Source organism: Coregonus clupeaformis, chromosome 5 (assembly GCF_020615455.1).
Source record: "Coregonus clupeaformis isolate EN_2021a chromosome 5, ASM2061545v1, whole genome shotgun sequence".
NCBI lineage: Eukaryota > Metazoa > Chordata > Actinopteri > Salmoniformes > Salmonidae > Coregonus > Coregonus clupeaformis.
In genome coordinates this window covers 15,357,732-15,379,962 of record NC_059196.1, presented here as the reverse complement: position 1 = coordinate 15,379,962, position 22,231 = coordinate 15,357,732, and the positions used below count along the sequence as shown (strand labels likewise).

Sequence of the window (22,231 nt, the reverse complement as noted above, 5' to 3'; positions counted from 1 at the left end):
GTTTCCAAAACTAGAATCTGTTATGAACAGAGTGGACTAAGTTTTGTAGACTTTACCCTTTGCCAAGGTTTTAAAGAATTGAGTTGTTTAGAAGGAGTAGAAGGATGACTTGAGTTATTGCACACGCGCACTTCACAGAGTAGGCGTTCCCTAACGGAAATATGCAAATGCAGGCCAGAACGCGTCAATAGACTCTCGCTAGCTCGTGCTTGGCTCTTCCCACCTCCTTGCTTGTTCTGCCCATTATGATTAATTTGCTCCCATTGGAAACGACAGGCTTTGGTCTATCTTGGGTTAGTTATACAAATATTTGCCCTAACCTTAACCCTTTTAGCTAACCCTTCCCCTAACCCTAACCCTAACTATTCTGAACATATTGTAGGTTTTGCAAATTCGTAACATATTTTACTTTTGCAAATTCGTAACATATCATACGAATTGTAATTTGTAACATATCATACGAAATGATTGATGGAAATCCACAAATTAATACATCCATACGAAACTTAACATACCATACTAAATGGAGTGTCTCGGATTTATGTAAAGAATAATACAAAATCATCTGAGACCAGGTTGAACACCCTGGTGGAGTAGAAGAGAGCCAGGGCCTGGAGGGCAACCAATGTGTACTAAACACACTGCAGGCTCAAATGGTTGTTGTTGTTTTTGTTGTTAAGGTAAATTACTGTTGTTACCTTATATGAAAGAGTAACAGAAAAGCTTCTTGGGAAAAAACGACTACAGGAAGTTTCCTCCCACTGAGTGGTGTAAATTTGGCTCAACTAAACATATTAGTTTGCCACCTAGTTGGACAACAGGAAAACTATGTTTACTGAAAAGTAAGCTTCTCTGTAAGCATTATTAGAAGTCCTATACACCTGAACTGACCAAACACTTTTTCCACATTGCCCAAATACACCACCTACGCCATGCACCCACCCTGCTGTTTTCCTTCGGAAACCAAGCTTGAGTCTCGTCTTTCTAACACCCCTGAGTAATGAGAGAGGGACTCTTTGCCAAGACGCATTGGGTGGATGAGTGGAAAACAAAACAGAAAGAAATAGCATTGTAAAACAGAAATAGATGTAGACCTACCCACAACAGTTGCGCTGTAGCTTTGTGACCCTGTAGTTAGGGGCCAGAAAACAGCCATGGCAGATGACTCCATCCAGGCAGCACAGGGTAAGATCTGTTTGTGGACCTTGTTTTCCATTCAGGCTGGTTACCCAGGAGTTGTCAGCTCAGCTCTGTCAAAGAAAACTTGACATGATTGGTTTAACCCTCTCTCATCAATGAAATAAAGGAAAGTAAACAACAGGCCCTTCAAATCGCTGAGATTGTTTGGGAGCGAGGTCCCATCAATATCCCATCCTTAACGGTCATTTAAAACAAAGCCGTCAATATTTGATCTCTGTTGTCGTTTATTCTCATTTAATTAGATGATTTATGTACATTTTCAAGGCAGATAGATTATTACATCCAGCTGTACAATTATGGAACATCAGAGGCAGGGTGAACAGATGAAACATTTTAAATCAGCGTGTGACCAAAGAACAGGTGGAGTAGTCTCAGTCCACAATGTCTGTTTGTTAATTGAAAAAAATAAAATAAGGCTGATTAAAAAAATTAAAAAAGGTGCAGTATCAATCTAATTATCTGAGGATTAGAATATTTAAATGATCAACAATCATGAATAACAGCAATTATTAACTGTTGAATACAGGTAGGTAAAAGTACACAGCTGAAAATAATCTTTATCTTAATCTTCGATGATGGCTGTCAGATTATTTTTGTCAGGGTCTCAGCATTTGACAAAACCTGGAGAAAACACAAGCTTGAAATGACTATACACTAATTTGACTGGGATTTAGAGTTTGACATTGATTACAAGACAATCAAACCACACTACAATAAATAAGTTCATTGGGTGGTACATAAATAGGGAGTTATGATTTCATCCACTCACTCAGACTTCTCTTGAGTTGCTCAACATACATTAGCCCATATACTGTATATCACAAAATGAAAATAAACTATGAATCATTATTTTAAATACAATGAAAATCAGCACAGAGATGATAGATAATAAAAATTGTGTAGTACCTTAGATCGAGCGTTTATCATGTGCAACTACAAAACAGACTCCAATCTTACCCATATCAATGTCAGCATGTTATGTGATTGTATTTTACATTTGTATTTATTTATTCCAAACAGTGCTCTTGATCAGTAGTACTGATTTAAACCATAGTTCCTATGTAACCCTCATAGTTACCAACAGTATGTGCAGTATTACGAATCTTCCCCAATAGGTTGCTTTTGTCTCTTTCCACTGCCCTTTGTCAAAATAAGTCAATGCCAACAACCCACAGGGATTCAAGTCCACAAAGTCCTCTTAAATGGGTATTTTTATATTTTCTACGTATGGTTGCACTCATGAAAGCTCTTTACCAGTCTTTCTCTAGATGAGCAAGGACTAGGCATATCGCTCACAATGGAAACAGTCATCACACTTTCTTTATCAAGGTGGCTGTGAAAGGTGAAAGGTCACAACATGGCTATTCTTTCCATGTGTTGTTCCACTTCCTCAATGTGTTGTGCTGTCCGCCCCTGGTATCGCCACCATGTGCAGAACTTGACAACGAGCTCCATTGTGACTTGCTGTTGAACTGCTGTCTGTCTGCTTGAGTCATCAGAACGTTTCCAGAGCGGTTAGAGCCATTAGAGCATGTCGTCGTACGCCTCTCTGACCGGGGCTCTCTTGGTACGGCGCGGTCTCAGGCTGGAGAAGCAGGAGGAGGCAGTGAGGGCGATGCGGCTCAGGCCCAAGTTCAGGCAGTGCACCTCGGATGTGACGGGCACCTCGGAGAAGAGGGCGTGGTCACGGGACAGCCGTGTCAGGGTGTCACTGTTCTCAATGTCCTTCACGATGTTCAGGATCTCCTGGCGCTCCGTCTGCCGAGTCATCCCGCGGATGTTCAAGATGGCCGACACATGTTTCTTCCTGCAAACAGAGGAGGAGAAAGAGGGCTCAGTCTAGTCCATGTTTTGTCATATAGGCCACATCTAGCCAATAAAGCATTGATTGAGTTGATTTGAAAAGAGTGTATCTTGCATCACTGCAATGGCAGAGTTAACCATCACAAGGACATGATATGGGTAGGAATAAAGATAATCATGAAAATATAGAGAGGGCAGTCAGCTCTGAGGCAAGTCACTAAGGAACAGGGAAAGTTGGACAAAACAGTTACCTATGTAAGAATGCTGTTCATCGACTACAGCTCAGCCTTCAACACCATAGTGCCCTCCAAGCTCATCACTAAGCTTGGGGCCCTGGGTCTGATCCCCGCCCTGTGCAACTGGGTCCTGGACTTCCTGACGGGCCGAACCCCAGGTGTTGAAGGTAGGCAACAACACCTCCGCTACGCAGGGCCCCCACAAGGGTGCGTGCTCAGCCCCTCCTGTACTCCCTGTTCACCCATGACTGCGTGGCCACCCCGTCTCCAACTCAACCATCATGTTTGCAGACGACACAAAAGTGGTGAGCCTGATTACCAACAACGACAAGACAGCCTACAGGGAGGAGGCAAGGGCCCTGGCAGAGTGGTACCAGGAAAATAACCGTTTCCTCAACGTCAACAAAACTAAGGAGCTGATCGTGCCAACTCTCCTGCTATCTCTCTCAGAATTACCTTCTTGATCCAAAGCAGTCAGGTTTCAAGACTGGTCATTCAACTGAGACTGCTCTTCTCTGTGTCACGGAGGCTCTCCGCACTGCTAAAGCTAACTCTCTCTCCTCTGCTCTTATCCTTCTAGACCTATCCGCTGCCTTTGATACTGTGAACCATCAAATCCTCCTCTCCACCCTCTCCAAGTTGGGCATCTCCGGCGCTGCTCACTCTCATTGCGTCCTACCTGACAGGTCGCTCCTACCAGGTGGCGCGGCTAGAATCTGTCTCCACACCACGTGCTCTCACCACTGGTGTCCCCCAGGGCTCAGTTCTAGGCCCTCCCCTATTCTCTCTATACACCAAGTCACTTGGCTCTGTCATATCCTCACATGGTCTCTCCTATCATTGCTACGCAGACGACACACAATTAATTTTCTCCTTTCCCCCTTCTTATAACCAGGTGGCGAATCGCATCTCTGCATGTCTGGCAGACATATCAGTGTGGATGTCGGATCACCACCTCAAGCTGAACCTCGGCAAGACGGAGCTGCTCTTCCTCCCAGGGAAGGACTGCCCGCTCCATGATCTGGTACGGCAACTGCACCTTCCGCAACCACAGGGCTCTCCAGAGGGTGGTGCGGTCAGCCCAACGCATTACCGGGCGCACACTGCCTGCCCTTAAGGACATTTACAGCAGGATGTCAAGAAGATCATCAAGGATCTCAGCCACCCGAGCCATTGCCTGTTCACCCTGCTATCATCCAAAAGGTGAGGTCAGTACAGGTGCATTAACACTGGGACCGAGAGACTGAAAAACAGATTCTATCTCAAGGCCATCAGACTGTTAAATAGCCATCACTAGCCGGTCTCCACCCAGTACCCTGCCCTGAACTTTAGTCACTGTTACTAGCCGGCTACCATCCGGTACTCAACCCTGCACCTTAGAGACTGCTGCCCTATGTCCATAGTCATTGAACACTGGTCACCTTAATAATATTTACATACTGTTTTACCCACTTCATATGCACAGTGCATTGGGAAAGTATTCAGACCCCTTGACTTTTTCCACATTTTGTTACGTTACAGCCTTATTCTAAAATTGATTGATTAAATAAATACAAATTATCATCAATCTACACACAATACCCCAGTAAAAAAACAGAAATACCTTCTTTACATAAGTATTCAGACCCTTTGCTATGAGACTCGAAATTGAGCTCAGGTGAATCCTGTTTCCATTGATCATCCTTGAGATGTTTCTACAACTTGATTGGGGTCCACCTGTGGTAAATTCAATTGATTGGAGATGATTTGGAAAGGCACACACCTGTCTATATAAGGTCCCACAGTTGACAGTGCATGTCAGAGCAAAAACCAAGCCATGAGGTCGAAGGAATTGTCCGTAAAGCTCAGAGACAGGATTGTGTCGAGGCACAGATCTGGGGAAGGGTATCAAAAAAAATCTGCAGTATTGAAGGTCCCCAAGAACACAGTGGCCTCCATCATTCTTAAATGGAAGATGTTTGGAACCACCAAGACTCTTCCTAGAGCTGGCCGCCCGGCCAAACTGAGCAATCGGGGGAGAAGGGCCTTGGTCAGGGAGGTGACCAAGAACCCGATGGTCACGATGACAGAGCTCCAGAGTTCCTCTGTGGAGATGGGAGAACCTTCCAGAAGGACAACCATCTCTGCAGCACTCCACCAATCAGGCCTTTATGGTAGAGTGGCCAGACAGAAGACACTCCTCAGTAAAAGGCACATGACAGCCCGCTTGGAGTTTGCCAAATAAATCTCAGGCCATGAGAAACAAGATTCTCTGGTCTGATGAAACCAAGATTGAACTCTTTGGCCTGAATGCCAAGCGTCACGTCTGGAGGAAACCTGGCACCATCCCTACGGTGAAGCATGGTGGTAGCAGCATCATGCTGTGGGAATGTTTTTCAGTGGCAGGGACTGGGAGACTAATCAGGATCGAGGGAAAGATGAACGGAGCAAAGTATAAAAAGATCCTTGATGAAAACCTGCTCCAGAGCGCTCAGGACCTCAGACTGGGGCGAAGGTTCACTTTCCAACAGGACAACGACCCTAAGCACACAGCCAAGACAACGCAGGAGTGGCTTCGGGACAAGTCTCTGAATGTCCTTGAGTGGCCCAGCCAGAGCCCGGACTTGAACCCGATCGAACATCTCTGGAGTGACCTGAAAATAGCTATGCAGCGCTCCCCATCCAACCTGACAGAGCTTGAGAGGATCTGCAGAGAAGAATGGTAGAAACTCCCCAAATACAGGTGTGCTAAGCTTGTAGCGTCATACCCAAGAAGACTCGAGGCTGTAATTGCTGCCAAAGGTGCTTCAACAAAGTACTGAGTAAAGGGTCTGAATACTTATGTACATGTGATATAAAAAATTTCTAAAAGCCTGTTTTTGCTTTGTCATTATGGGGTATTGTGTGCAGATTGATGAGGGGGGGGAAACTATTTAATCCATTTTAGAATAAGGCTGTAACGTAACGAAATGTGGAAAAAGTCAAGGGGTCTGAATACTTTCCGAATGCACTGTATATACTGTATTCTAGTCAAGGCTCATCCTATATAACTACTGCTGTACACACCTTTTCTATTCATATACTGTCCATAATGTCTACAAACACTATCATATACATACAGTGGGGAAAAAAAGTATTTAGTCAGCCACCAATTGTGCATGTTCTCCCACTTAAAAAGATGAGAGAGGCCTGTAATTTTCATCATAGGTACACGTCAACTACAGTGGGGAAAAAAAGTATTTAGTCAGCCACTATTTGTGCAAGTTCTCCCACTTAAAAAGATGAGAGAGGCCTGTAATTTTCATCATAGGTACACGTCAACTATGAAAGACAAATTGAGAAAAAAAAATCCAGAAAATCACATTGTAGGATTTTTTATGAATTTATTAGCAAATTATGGTGGAAAATAAGTATTTGGTCACCTACAAACAAGCAAGATTTCTGGCTCTCACAGACCTGTAACTTCTTCTTTAAGAGGCTCCTCTGTCCTCCACTCGTTACCTCTATTAATGGCATCTGTTTGAACGTGTTATCAGTATAAAAGACACCTGTCCACAAACTCAAACAGTCACACTCCAAACTCCACTATGGCCAAGACCAAAGAGCTGACAAAAGGACACCAGAAACAAAATTGTAGACCTGCACCAGGCTGGGAAGACTGAATCTGCAATAGGTAAGCAGCTTGGTTTGAAGAAATCAACTGTGGGAGCAATTATTGGAAATGGAAGACATACAAGACCACTGATAATCTCCCTCGATCTGGGGCTCCACGCAAGATCTCACCCGTAGGGTCAAAATGATCACAAGAACGGTGAGCAAAAATCCCAGAACCACACGGGGGACCTAGTGAATGACCTGCAGAGAGCTGGGACCAAAGTAACAAAGCCTACCATCAGTAACACACTACGCCGCCAGGGACTCAAATCCTGCAGTGCAAGACGTGTCCGCCTGCTTAAGCCAGTACATGTCCAGGCCTGTCTGAAGTTTGCTAGAGTGCATTTGGATGATCCAGAAGAGGATTGGGAGAATGTCATATGGTCAGATGAAACCAAAATAGAACTTTTTGGTAAAAACTCAACTCGTCGTGTTTGGAGGACAAAGAATGCTGAGTTGCATCCAAAGAACACCATACCTACTGTGAAGTATGGGGGTGGAAACATCATGCTTTGGGGCTGTTTTTTCTGCAAAGGGACCAGGACGACTGATCCGTGTAAAGGAACGAATGAATGGGGCCATGTATCGTGAGATTTTGAGTGAAAACCTCCTTCCATCAGCAAGGGCATTGAAGATGAAACGTGGCTGGGTCTTTCAGCATGACAATGATCCCAAACACACCGCCCGGGCAATGAAGGAGTGGCTTCGTAAGAAGCATTTCAAGGTCCTGGAGTGGCCTAGCCAGTCTCCTGATCTCAACCCCATAGAAAATCTTTGGAGGGAGTTGAAAGTCTGTGTTGCCCAGCGACAGCCCCAAAACCTCACTGCTCTAGAGGAGATCTGCATGGAGGAATGGGCCAAAATACCAGCAACAGTGTGTGAAAGCCTTGTGAAGACTTACAGAAAACGTTTGACCTGTGTCATTGCCAACAAAGGGTATATAACAAAGTATTGAGAAACTTTTGTTATTGACCAAATACTTATTTTCCACCATAATTTGCAAATAAATTCATAAAAAAATACTACAATGTGATTTTCTGGAATTTTTTTCTCATTTTGTCTGTCATAGTTGACGTGTACCTATGATGAAAATTACAGGCCTCTCTCATCTTTTTAAGTGGGAGAACTTGCACAATTGGTGGCTGACTAAATACTTTTTTTCCCCACTGTATGACAGACAAAATGAGAAAAAAAAATCCAGAAAATCACATTGTAGGATTTTTTATGAATTTATTTGCAAATGATGGTGGAAAATAAGTATTTGGTCAATAACAAAAGTTTCTCAATAATTTGTTATATACCCTTTGTTGGCAATGACACAGGTCAAACGTTTTCTGTAAGTCTTCACAAGGTGTTCACACACTGTTGCTGGTATTTTGGCCCATTCCTCCATGCAGATCTCCTCTAGAGCAGTGATGTTTTGGGGCTGTCGCTGGGCAACACAGACTTTCAACTCCCTCCAAAGATTTTCTATGGGGTTGAGATCTGGAGACTGGCTAAGCCACTCCAGGACCTTGAAATGCTTCTTACGAAGCCACTCCTTCGTTGCCCGGGCGGTGTGTTTGGGATCATTGTCATGCTGAAAGACCCAGCCATGTTTCATCTTCAATGCCCTTGCTGATGGAAGGAGGTTTTCACTCAAAATCTCACGATACATGGCCCCATTCATTCTTTCCTTTACACGGATCAGTCGTCCTGGTCCCTTTGCAGAAAAACAGCCTCAAAGCATGATGTTTCCACCCCCATGCTTCACAGTAGGTATGGTGTTCTTTGGATGCAACTCAGCATTCTTTGTCCTCCAAAACGCGCGAGTTGAGTTTTTACCAAAAAGTTATATTTTGGTTTCATCTGACCATATGACATTCTCCCAATCCTCTTCTGGATCATCCAAATGCACTCTAGCAAACTTCAGACGGGCCTGGACATGTACTGGCTTAAGCAGGGGGACACGTCTGCACTGCAGGATTTGAGTCCCTGGCGGCGTAGTGTGTTACTGATGGTAGGCTTTGTTACTTTGGTCCCAGCTCTCTGCAGGTCATTCACTAGGTCCCCCCCGTGTGGTTCTGGGATTTTGCTCACCGTTCTTGTGATCATTTTGACCCCACGGGTGAGATCTTGCGTGGAGCCCCAGATCGAGGGAGATTATCAGTGGTCTTGTATGTCTTCCATTTCCTAATAATTGCTCCCACAGTTGATTTCTTCAAACCAAGCTGCTTACCTATTGCAGATTCAGTCTTCCCAGCCTGGTGCAGGTCTACAATTTTGTTTCTGGTGTCCTTTGACAGCTCTTTGGTCTTGGCCATAGTGGAGTTTGGAGTGTGACTGTTTGAGGTTGTGGACAGGTGTCTTTTATACTGATAACAAGTTCAAACAGGTGCCATTAATACAGGTAACGAGTGGAGGACAGAGGAGCCTCTTAAATAAGAAGTTACAGGTCTGTGAGAGCCAGAAATCTTGCTTGTTTGTAGGTGACCAAATACTTATTTTCCACCATAATTTGCAAATAAATTCATAAAAAATCCTACAATGTGATTTTCTGGATTTTTTTTTCTCAATTTGTCTGTCATAGTTGATGTGTACCTATGATGAAAATTACAGGCCTCTCTCATATTTTTAAGTGCGAGAACTTGCACAATTGGTGGCTGACTAAATACTTTTTTCCCCCACTGTATATATTTATATTCCAGACTCTGACATTGCTCGTTCTAATATTTCTCAATTCCTTTCTTTTAATTTGTTCGGATTTGCGTGTGTTGTTTTGTATTGTTAGGTATTACTGCACTGTTAAAGCTAGGAACATAAGCATTTCGCTACACCCCCATGCAAAATATGTGTATGCGACCAATAACATTTGATTAGATTTTGATGATGGAGCCCAAACTCACTTACCACCATGACCATCGATTATCACCCAAAATAATCCATAGATAAAGTGGTGGGTAGCTTGGCTTCCAGGAAACCTGACTTTGTTTTGAATTTAAACTTTATTTTCCTGTTAGCCACTACAGAGGCTTAACTAACAGTTACATGCAACCAGTTGATTGCAATTGGTCGTTGGAGGGAATTATGTTGTAAAACCAATTAGGGTACTATTCTACATAGTGTATAGGATAGTATGAGGCTCTGAAGGGTCAATGCCTGGCACAGCGTACTTTACAGAGGGATTTGACATACTTGATGCAATATGTTAAGGATTGTACGGTACAGTTCCTGTTTTCAAAAGGAACTGGGAGAACCCAGAGGTCAACGGTTAGCATTCTCCAGATCCAAGTCAAGATTCCAAACAATACATGTGGGTCTGTTATGAGTTAAGGATGGAGACTAATCTTAATTTAGAAAAGATTCCATTGAGGACTGCCTCCTCCCGCCTGTGTGTTCCTACGGGACTCTTTAGTAGCCGGCTGCCCATGCCAGGTTATGCTACACAGCTACCATGTCACGCCTGGGCAGGAAGTCCGTGTTTTTGCTTCGTCTTTACCCAGGACCCCCCCTTTCATGTGTGCCAGCGACGGCCAAACAGCTCCCCATTAAAATAAGGAAACGACTCAGCTCTTGTTTGCTTTTAACAAGTTCCCCATTTGACATCCACAATCAAGACAGAACAGTTGACATTTTTGTTTTAGGGGTGTTTCAGTCAACCTAAGCTTTTGAAAATGTTGGTGCTCATGTGGCTCAACGGAAGTCCTGAAAATATGACTATCATTCCGCATAGATCATCGCTGCCTCCCATGCTCCTTACCGAATGTCTGGGAACTCCCTCACCAGGACCCCCACCTCCATTTGGATGGAGGGGATGTCTTCCAGGAGGATGATCTCAGAGAGGTGTGGGATAGCACTGTCCAGCCAGGAGGAGGCAGATTCCTGAGAGAGAGAGAGAGAGAGAGAGAGAGAGAGAGAGAGAGAGAGAGAGAGAGAGAGAGAGAGAGAGAGAGAGAGAGAGAGAGAGAGAGAGAGAGAGAGAGAGAGAGAGAGAGAGAGGATCAGAACATATCCTCTACACAGCACAAATGAGGATACAACAGTCTAAACAGGGCTATTCATGTTGAACTAGGAGTGATAGCCCTCCCTTTAGGTGGACAGGAAGGACCATAGGTGCACCCTTTCCTTAGGCCGGTAGGGAGATGCGGGGCGCACCAAATGAGAGGGCGGGGGGTGAGGGGACCCAAAACACCAAGGTTAGAAGTACAGCGACAGTATTGAGCATGCAAACTCAATTACCTGAGCATCAAAGTGACCCTGTTATTCTGAGAGGACTAAACCGTGTGGTCAACCAGAGGTTCATCCTGGTCCTCCACTCGACCCCAAAGGCCGGTCAGGGCTTCTAAGGCCCAGGGCAGGATACCAGTCCACTCGTCTGTAAACAACGCTATCCTGTTGTCCAGAGAGGTGACAAACGGATGTTTTATCTAGAGCAAGGGGCGGACGCCACAGGGGGAAGGATAGGGAGTGGGCTGGGGTGAGGGGTGAGGTGACTGCCCCCTTGTGCATACGGCCTGCCTGGTCATCCATCTCTATCTCGGCTACAGTACCCATTCTTCACTTGTCTCCTTTGTTTGAACTCATCCGGAGTTGTTTCAGTAGCTCTCACAGACAGGCCACATACCAGTCAAACGTGATTAATGAGCACAGACTCATGACTGCAAACACACACACACACACACACACACACATACACACACACACACACTCTCACACACACTGTTCATTGCGTCATGTCACAGGTAGCACTGTTGCTCTGACTACGGTTCTCTAATATAGTTGTTCTAGAATGGCTCACCAGATCTTTGAAGAGCACTTTGATCTGCTTGCCCTCGTCGCGCAGTCGTCCCACCATCCTCTTCCTCATTCTGAGTGACGTGCAGATGATCCTCCCTCTCATGATGGAACGCAGGTATTCCATCAGAACCAGTCTATGCACCTCTCCCACCAGGACCTGGGAAAACAAGGGAAGGATAGAATCAATCAATCAATCAATCAATCATCCATTCAGTCAATGGATTAAAAAAACATTTTCTCCTGAACATTCACTGCTTGTTTTGTTGCTTAGAATTAAAAACAGTAACAGAACTTTGAATTATTTGTGGATATTGTGCCAGAGGACCTTAGCACCTCCCCATGTTTACATGGCTTATACTTCCTGTGTCTCTGCCATGTACCTGATAGGGTGGGCTGTCCATCCTGCGGAACTTCTTGAAGTGTTCCTTAATATGGGACTCGATTTGCTCATAGGTCTCTGTGTTGTTCAGCCACTTCCTCTTCACCAGCTTGTCAAAGAAGGGCTAAATATGGCCAGGAAAGGGAAAATGTGAGTGAGCGACAGAGACAGGAAAATGGTGAGAGAATGAAGAAGTCAAGGAGGGGAGGGAGGCAGAGAGATGTGGGTATGGTGCCATCCACGTTACCTGAGTCAGATCCTCGTTTTAACGCTAACTAAACTATCCGACTGGGGTTGTGTCTTCCTATCAGGATGTGTGGGCCGTTTGGACCAATAATTCCACATATTGTGACTTCCCTAACCAATGATAACTGGAGAAAAAGCCCCAGCTCGGTCAAGAGGATGCGACATGCGGCTCTGTGTCCCTGGAGGACTGGCACTGCCCGTCTCTATGGTGGCTACTGAAGAAGAGCGAAACTGCATAGCCTGCCAGTAACTATGTGGCACGCTGCCAATCTAATCTTATTTAACCATGTTTGTCACATTGGAGCGGCTATTTTAGTGCCTCAGTTCCTCAGCACATCCCTGAGAACTTTGAGGGCAAGCCATGAGGGAAACACTGATAAGATGTGCTTTATATTCTGGGACACATGGCAGACAGAGGGACGCTTGAGGGCGTGTGTGTGTATGTGCGTCTGTGTGTGTGTGTGTGTGTAAACGTTTTACTATACTAGTGAGTACCAGAAGTCATCATAATAATAGTAAACCCACTAAAATTCTGAGATGTGAGGACATTTTGCCGGTCCTCACTTGTAAAAAGGCTATATTAGGGTTAGGTTTAGGGTATGGGTTAGGGGTTAAGGTTAGGGTTAGGGTTAGGGTAAGAGTTAGGGTACGGGTTGGATTTAGGGTTAGGGGTTAGGGAAAATACAAGTATAGTAAGACATAGCTGTGTGTGTGTGTGTGTGTGTGTGTGTGTGTGTGTGTGTGTGTGTGTGTGTGTGTGTGTGTGTGTGTGTGTGTGTGTGAGGGTGAGAGTGAGGGTGAGGTTGTTTACATGTTGTGTTGGAAAGCTGTGACCATGGGTGTGTTTATGAATCCTGTGTGTGTGTATGTGGTGTGTGTGTGTGTGTGTTTGCATGCGTGCATGTGTGTGTGTGTTAAGAACACTCACCCTTATGCGCTCATACAGTCTGTCGCTCAGCACCTTCACTCCCTGGTTGACTATTCTGTCCAGGGAAGTGTTTGCTCGCCTGGCTGAGTCCTCACTGATGGCAGGGTCGCACTGCACACAGCGCTGGACAAAACCCCTGGACACACACAGTCACAGCAGACTAATGAATACATTGTGCACTTACATGATTTATGCATGTTTTGAGGAATACTATGACGCAAAACACATCATCAAGGCAGTTTTTGCTTTGTACTTGAAAACTTGACTGCTGACATGTACCATTTTAGGGGATTGTTTTTGAGTATAGTATTTAAAGGAAAACTATATAATTTTTTTCATTAGTCCGTTGTTGATATAGTCCCAAAATGTTTTGTATGTCAGCAATCAAGTCTTCAAGATTTATAACTTTCAAAATACAGAAATACAGCCAGTGTGATGCATTTTGCATCATTTGATGCCGCGTTATGCATCATATGATGCAAAATGCATCATACCGGGTGTAAAACAAATACCAAAATATATTTTGGGGGTGGAATTTTCATTTAAGGCATTATTGGGGAAATAGACCATCTGTAACACAATGCAGGCTAGCCTACTAATGCTACAACAGTCCCACCTGAAAGGGGAACAGCAGTTGACCAGGGCAATGGTCTTGGAGACATATCCATCCTCGTTATCCCCAACCATGTTGACCAGGCCCTCATGGAACATCTCCACTTTCCTTTGGAAGCTGAAAGTTAAGCAATATTAACAGTATTAGAATGTCTCATAGAGATGTTCCTTTTGATATTCCAGTTGAACTGGTTTGATTCCAGTTGATGTATTGTAGCATTATTGCAAAATAAAATGTTGCTGGCAGTGAGAAAACTATAGGTTTGGCCCTGTGTAACTCTGTTTCATTCTATGAATGATGACAGAGACTTTGTTCTAGGCCTTAGTATGTAATATGTAATATTACTGTGTGTTCTAGGACTCCTACAGTATGTAACATGTCATTCTACAGTGTGTGGTCCTCTCACCTGTGCAGGAAGTCGGCCAGACCGTTCAGACTGCACTGAGCCACACGGGAACCCAGGTTTCTGCTGATGGCAGCTGACTGCTCAAGATCTACCTTCAACCTCTGCACACACACACACACACACACACACACACACACACACACACACACACACACACACACACACACACACACACACACACACACACACCAGATGTTATGTTGGCAAATGTGTATAATGTGTGAAGCTTTCTTTTTTTCTTCTACGGCATCTGTGAAACATCAACATGATGATGATGATGTATATAAAGTGCTAGTACCAATCATGGCCACTAGAGGCCAGTGAAGTGTCTCTAAAGCAGTGAGCTGTGATGGAATTCTACGGGAAGTGTCTGGATTGACTTTGGCTGCTGCTTGAGGAATGTTTTCTATGCTCCACCAGATGGATGAGCTTATCCTCAAAATACAAAGTGACCACATTTAGTGTGCAATACAAAACAATCATGACCGGCCTCATCAAAATCAGTTATTTACATAAGCTCCTGATATCTATCCCTGTGTGTGTGCGTGCGTGTGTGTGTGCGTGCATACCTGGATGACGGTGCGAGCCAGTGTGATCTGATACTCCTCGATGTGCAGCGTCTCCATCCAACGCTTCTCCTCCTCGTCCAGCACCTGAGACAGCTCTGTGGTCACCTTCTCCTGAAACGCAACCAGACTGCGGTCAGACACAACTTAACCATGCACTGAACCACTATGAGCTCTGCAGCCACAAAGCATCAAAAATATTCCCAATTGATGCCATCAAGACATCAAGATGGAAAAAGGTGTAGAATCACAGATGATACTGTAGATCTGACTTAATTTGTAATGATCTATATCCCCAGTAACAGCTATCCCCTTGTAAACAGCACCCTATATTTTAAGGGAAGGTTTCCTCCCATTGGTGAGTGACCCCGCAGGAGCATGATTGATTGCCAGCCCACAGGCCACGCTGCCAATAACCCCTGTTCTCTTTTTCCTCTGCAGGATTTACTTGTGGACTATTATGTCTACATACATGGACCCTGGATCTCCAACACTGAACAGAGTAACCCACATTACAGTGCTGTAGCCTACCAGGACCTGCCTCGCAAGTGAGTTGCGCAATGACCTAAGCTAAATGGCCTGTTGTCTGGCTTCCATTGTGTGGTTGCCGTTGCAGACAGGAAAACCCAAGGGCTGACCCTGAGACGCCGCGCACTGATTGGCTGCACTGGTCGGAGTGATAGCCCTCCCTTTAGGTGGACAGGAAGGACCATAGGTGCACCCTTTCCTCAGGCCGGTAGGGAGATGCGGGGCGCACCAAATGAGAGGGCGGGGGGTGAGGGGTGGATGGTCGGCCCTTACCCTGACAGAGTTGAGGCAGTCCAGCTCCAGTTTGTCCACGGTCTCCGAGGGCAACAGCGGCCCCAGCTGGGACCTGTTGAAGGGCATCGTCATGCTGACTGTTCCAAGGACGTCCCTGGAGCGATTACAGTAGGAGGACAGAGTCAGTGACATCCTCATACAGTAACACTTAACTAATAAACTGTTGTTTATGTACAGTATTTATGTACAGTATTATGTACAATAACATCACACCACCTTGTAACATGTGTCACCATGAAAGCATAAAGTGAAAATGAAATGAAACATTTCTGACAAGTTTTTGGTTTGTTACAACCTGCAATTCTGCTACTTCCAGAACCTGATATGTGTAAAATCACAAGTTGCAATACACAATTATTGAATGAACTATTCAATAGTCTACACTCAGTGGCCTTTAGGATGGACACCCACTTGTTATAGATGTTGTAGAGCCAGTCCAGCAGAGAGTAGATATCTGTGATCAGCAGCTGGTCGTCAGTGATGCTCTGCAGTCTGCGGGCCACCGCCTGGTGGTAGCTCTGTAGGTACACCTGGAAGGGTTCGTACTCCTCTGGGTACACTGGCACCACGTTCCTCTTGGCCGCCCCCAGGTCCTCCACCACCCGGGTCCGCACCCTGTCCAGGTAGTCCGCCAGCTCCCCGCCCTGGGCCTCGTTCCTCTGGGGCAGGCTCCCGTTTGCTGCCTCCGCCACCGCCTCCTTCCACCGCTGCTTCAGCTGCCTGGGTCTGGGTCCTCCGGGGAGCGCCCCCTCACCCTGCGCCCAGTCCCGGTCCGCCTGCTCCTCCTGCTGCAGCACCTGCACCACCAGCCCCAGGTTGGGCCCCGCCGTGGGGGAGCGCAGCGACTCACGCACCACCGCCCACAGCTCGTTCTGCAGGGCTTCGTACAGCAGCTCCACGTCTTTGGCTTTGCGCCTGCCGCCGTCTTTGCTCCCGGGGCTGGTGAGGTCCTCTGGGATAGCACCACCTGCTGGCGATGAGGGCAGGGCCGCTGCGGTCGCCTCGTTACACTCCTGCTCCAGCTCCAGGATGTGTGTGTCAGCTAGGAACAGGTCTCTCTTAGTCACCAGCTGCAGAATTTCTAAAACTAAAGGAGAGAGGAGGAAAATGCATGATACAACTCCATATAACACATGATAAACCATGCATAGGCATTACAGCTGTATTAAGTCAAAAGGTAGAATGGAGGCACTATCCTAATGGAAAGATCTGTGCTCTCACCTGTCTATCTGTTATGCTACACAACACACGACCTGGTCAAATGGATCAAGTCCTATGTAAATCCGAGACCTACTCAAATAAACATTACTATTCTTTGCTTTGAACGTGTCAAAGAGCTATGTTTGTTTTCACGTCAAACTAAAGGCTAAGCCACAGTGTCACTTCCGACACAGGTTCCCACATCAGGTCCTATCCATATCAGAGGCTCCAGGCCTGAAAGACAGATGTTGTTTGTCCCCTTTGGCTTGTTGTTTTTGGGCAGATTGGACACGGTTAGACCGATCTCTCTGGAGGTCGGTTACTTTCATCTCTACTTCAGTTGCACACTTCAAAAGATCCCATCAGGGACATGTAGGTGCCAAACATAAATCATCCTAGATTCCCACAGAATGGCTAATCGTGTGTCCACTCACTGCCCTCTCCTTAGACACTTCTCTATTAGTTTGAGGCCTCTTATTCGGCTAGCATAGCTATTGAATCGTATATAATAAAGGTACACAGTGCTTTGTATTAAAGTGGAGAAATTGTATTTCCTGTGGAACTCCATCTTGGCTTCAGAGAGTTCCCTTAAGTGCATATAGACTTTTAGAGCCCAGCCTCACCCATTGAGGTGATCTCATCATCTCTTACTCCTTTGTGGTCTGAGAAAAAGTTTTTTAATTAGTACTAAAACCAGTGATGAAGTCGACCATTTCCCATTGAAGTCACCAGACACTCCTCTCTGACATCACCCCTCACCCTCTGGGAGGAGCAACACAGCCCGTCGAAATCAATGAAGTCTGATTGTCAACCAGAGGATAAGACCAAACCCGTACTTTATTTCTAATAGCCATTTTTGATTCAGTTCACAGAGAAGTCTGTTTGTCAACTAGAGGATAAGATCAAGTAGAGGCGTCATACCCATAGGGGGCACAAGGGCACGTGCGCCCTCAGATTTGTCCTGTTTTTTTTTTTTTTCAAACGATGAATGAATTACTAAATTTCATTTTGAAGCCCACGCTTTATCATAATTATTTATACAAAGATCTGTCAGCAGTATTTTGCGGAGGGGCACACTGACTGAATCAGGCAAAGAGTACCCCCCTCCATTCTCCCTAGTAAGTGGTTCCTTCAAAGGTGCACCACAGAGCAATGATTGGTTCCTTCTTGATGAATAAATAAAATGCAAAATGTTTTGTGTTTTTCTGTAATACTAGCCACCTAGCAATTTTATGAAGTTTACATTTACATTTGAGTACATTTACATTTACGTAATTTAGCAGACACTCTTATCCAGAGCAACTTACAGTCAGTGCATTCATCTTAATATAGCTAGGTGAGACAACCACATATAACAGTGGTAGTAAGTACATTTTTCCTCAATAAAGAAGTTATTGGGTGGGGTTGTGGAATAAGACTGACTGAGATGTCTTATTTAAAGATAGGTAGGGTCTTATCTGAAGAGGTAGGGTTTCAGACGTTTTCGTAAGATGGGCAGGGACTCTGCTGTCCTAGCATCAGAGGGAAGCTGGTTCCACCATTGGGGTGCCGGGACATAGAAAAGCTTTGACTGGGATGGCCAAGAGACCAGAGGCAGCTGAACGGAGTGCTCGGGTTGGGGTGTAGGGCTTGAGCATAGCCTGAAGGTTAGGCAAGCACCATGGTCTTGTAGTGGAGTGTGCGGAAGAGCGGGGTGACATGGTAGAACGTGGGAAGGTTGAACACCAGGTGGGCTGTTGCGTTCTGGATAGGTTGCAGGGGGTTTGATAGCACATGCGGGGAGAGAGTTGCAGTAATTCAGACGGGAGATGACAAGTGCCTGGACGAGGACCTACGGCACTTCCTGTGTGGGGAAAGGTCATATTCTATGGATGTTGTAAAGCCTGAACCTGCAGGGGCAAGTCACTGCTTTGATGTTTGCAGAGAATGACAGGGTATTGTCCAGGGTCACGGCAAGATTCTTTGCACTCTGGAAGGGAGACACCGTGGAGTTGTCCACCGTGATGGAGAGGTCTTGGAGCAGGCAGGCCTTCCCCGGTAGGAAGAGCAGCTCCGTCTTGTCGAGGTTGAACTTGAGGTTGTGGACCGACACCCAAACTGAGATGTCTGCCAGGCACGCAGAGAGTGTCAGTCGCATAGCAGTGATAGGAGAGACCACGTGAGGATATGACAGAGCCGAGAGACTTAGTGTAGAGAGTAAAGAGTACACTCTTAGAAAAAAGGGTTATTTGCGGAGGGATAGGGTTCTACCAAAAACCGTTCTGATCTGAAGAACGCTTTTTGGAAGACAAGGGTTCTTTGTAATCAAAGGGTTCTACCTAGAACCTTTAACATCCTAAGAACCATTTTTGGAAGAAAGGATTCTTTGATTATTCTTTGGAAGGCAAGAAGTATTGTACATAGAACCATACCTGTATATCATATTTTCCCAGCATGCTCTATTGCAGGGTGATTTTAAGAATTGTTTGTTTTAAAATCTGTGTTTTTGCATATACATTGATTGGTTGAATAATTTTATGCTACACAAAGATAAATAACATACATTTTTCTAAACTAATCCAATCTGTTAGTAGTTGGGCTTATTGCACCCATTACTGAGACGGTTGTTCCAGTTAGATGATTAAGATAGTCTCAGTATACAATCTTCCAACCCTGGCAGTCATTCTGAATGCAGGTTGCGGGTGATTAAAAGTTACAATTGTTGGATATTCTAACTCTGGCTGGATTCCAATAGGAATTACACATTACTTTGCAATCCATCTTAATGTGACTTGCATGCATGATGTGGCCTCGCTTCCGCATTGTCTCCGTACTGCTGTGCTGTTTGTTGCTACTTGGCTACCTGCCAAACTATTCACGTTTTACTTTTAATAAACGTTTAATCAATCTTTGTGTTCAACAAATTTACCAACTTTTTTAGTTTTGTCCTCACTCATCTTTTTCGTTAAACTTTTTCACCCCGGACGTTTATCCCGAGACAGAAGAGTCATTTTCCTGTGCGTTTTAGCTGCCAACTTTACGTTATTTTCCTTTTTTCCATCGCAACTTTTTTCCCTTATTCAACTTTTTTCACTCCGGACGCTTTATCTGGACATGGTTCATCAACATCTTCAACAGCCGAAGCTAAGTAGTAACATTAACATGATGTCTTCTAATTGCAGTCGCTGTACTCATAATATACAGGAGAACGATCGCCTTACGGCGAAAATAGCTGTGCTACAAGCCCAGCTTCAGACGCAATCGTTAGGCAAGGGTAATCTCAGTGTAGGAAAGGAAGAAACAGCGTCTGTGCCACCAGTAAGTACAGACAGTAACGTTAGTATAAATCCCCCCCGCACAGTCCCCGCAGCCGGACAACTTTCTCATGGCTTCTGGAGGGAAATACTGTTGGAATACTCAACCGGTGTCGCTCATTCAGCCGACAGAAACCTTCAACCGGTTTTCCCCATTATGTAGCGAGTCGGAGTCTGAGTCTGAGTCTTCTCTAGTCTCTACTCCTCCCGTTACGGGGTCTGAGACGCCGAAGGCTCCCACCATTAGCTCTGACAAATTGAAAACCCTAGTCATTGGTGACTCCATTACCCGCAGTATTAGACTTAAAACGAATCACCCAGCGATCATACACTGTTTACCAGGGGGCAGGGCTACCGACGTTAAGGCTAATCTAAAGATGGTGCTGGCTAAAGCTAAAACTGGCGAGTGTAGAGAGTATAGAGATATTGTTATCCACGTCGGCACCAACGATGTTAGGATGAAACAGTCAGAGGTCACCAAGTGCAACATAGCTTCAGCTTGTAAATCAGCTAGAAAGATGTGTCGGCATCGAGTAATTGTCTCTGGCCCCTCCCAGTTAGGGGAAGTGACGAGCTCTACAGCAGAGTCTCAGCACTTAATCGCTGGTTGAAAACTGTTTTCTGCCCCTCCCAAAAGATAACATTTGTGGATAATTGGCCCTCTTTCTGGGACTCACCCACAAACAGGACCAAGCCTGACCTGCTGAGGAGTGACGGACTCCATCCTAGCTGGAGGGGTGCTCTCCTCTTATCTACCAACATAGTTAGGGCTCTAAATCCTCTAGCCCCACAGTGAAATAGGGTGCAGGCCAGGCAGCAGGCTGTTAGCCAACCTGCCAGCTTAGTGGAGTCTGCCAATAGCACAGTCAGTGTAGTCAGCTCAGCCATACCCATTGAGACTGTGTCTGTGCCTCGACCTAGGTTGGGCAAAACTAAACATGGCGGTGTTCACCTAGCAATCTTATTAGGATAAAGACCTCCTCCATTCCTGCCATTATTGAAAGAGATCGTGATACCTCACATCTCAAAATAGGGTTACTTAATGTTAGATCCCTCACTTCAAAGGCAGTCATAGTCAATGAACTAATCACTGATCATAATCTCGATGTGATTGGCCTGACTGAAACATGGCTTAAGCCTGATGAATTTGCTGTGTTAAATGAGGCCTCACCTCCTGGTTACACTAGTGACCATATTCCCCGTGCATCCCGCAAAGGCGGAGGTGTTGCTAACATTTACGATAGCAAATTTCAATTTACAAAAAAAAAAAGGCGTTTTCATCTTTTGAGCTTCTAGTCATGAAATCTATGCAGCCTACTCAATCACTTTTTATAGCTACTGTTTACAGGCCTCCTGGGCCATATACAGCGTTCCTCTCTGAGTTTCCTGAATTCCTATCAGACCTTGTAGTCATAGCAGATCATATTCTAATTTTTGGTGATTTTAATATTCACATGGAGAAGTCCACAGACCCACTCCAAAAGTCTTTCGGAGCCATTATCGACTCAGTGGGTTTTGTCCAACATGTCTCTGGACCTACTCACTGCCACAGTCATACTCTGGACCTAGTTTTGTCCCATGGAATAAATGTTGTAGATCTTAATGTTTTTCCACAAAATCCTGGACTATCGGACCACCATTTTATTACATTTGCAATCGCAACAAATAATCTGCTCAGACCCCAACCAAGGAGCATCAAAAGTCGTGCTATAAATTCTCAAACAACACAAAAATTCATTGATGCCCTTCCAGACTCCTTCTGCCTACCCAAGGACGTCAGAGGACAAAAATCAGTTAACCACTTAACTGAGGAACTCAATTTAACCTTGCGCAATACCCTAGATGCAGTTGCACCCCTAAAAACGAAAAACATTTGTCATAAGAAACTAGCTCCCTGGTATACAGAAAATACCCGAGCTTTGAAGCAAGCTTCCAGGAAATTGGAACGGAAATGGCGCCACACCAAACTGGAAGTCTTCCGACTAGCTTGGAAAGACAGTACCGTGCAGTACCGAAGAGCCCTCACTGCTGCTCGATCATCCTACTTTTCCAACTTAATTGAGGAAAATAAGAACAATCCAAAATTTCTTTTTGATACTGTTGCAAAGCTAACTAAAAAGCAGCATTCCC

The 22,231-nt window shown here is 45.1% G+C and overlaps 1 protein-coding gene across 2 annotated transcripts in view; it reads right to left on the bottom strand.

The window, feature by feature from the left end:
- Positions 1-1,406: 1,406 nt before the first annotated feature.
- The window catches only part of LOC121562927 (tumor necrosis factor alpha-induced protein 2), a 46,140-nt gene continuing 25,315 nt past the window's right edge, over positions 1,407-22,231 (bottom strand). For both annotated transcript variants that reach the window (XM_041875072.2, XM_041875066.2), the window contains exons 4-13: positions 16,020-16,695; positions 15,588-15,702; positions 14,790-14,900; positions 14,221-14,321; positions 13,818-13,931; positions 13,202-13,337; positions 12,029-12,151; positions 11,650-11,805; positions 10,612-10,733; positions 1,407-3,007 (exon numbers count right to left, since the gene is read on the bottom strand). In XM_041875072.2, the coding sequence (XP_041731006.2) occupies positions 2,725-3,007; positions 10,612-10,733; positions 11,650-11,805; positions 12,029-12,151; positions 13,202-13,337; positions 13,818-13,931; positions 14,221-14,321; positions 14,790-14,900; positions 15,588-15,702; positions 16,020-16,695 (1,937 nt within the window). In that variant the 3' untranslated portion in view covers positions 1,407-2,724. The remainder of the gene's footprint in view (positions 3,008-10,611; positions 10,734-11,649; positions 11,806-12,028; positions 12,152-13,201; positions 13,338-13,817; positions 13,932-14,220; positions 14,322-14,789; positions 14,901-15,587; positions 15,703-16,019; positions 16,696-22,231) is intronic.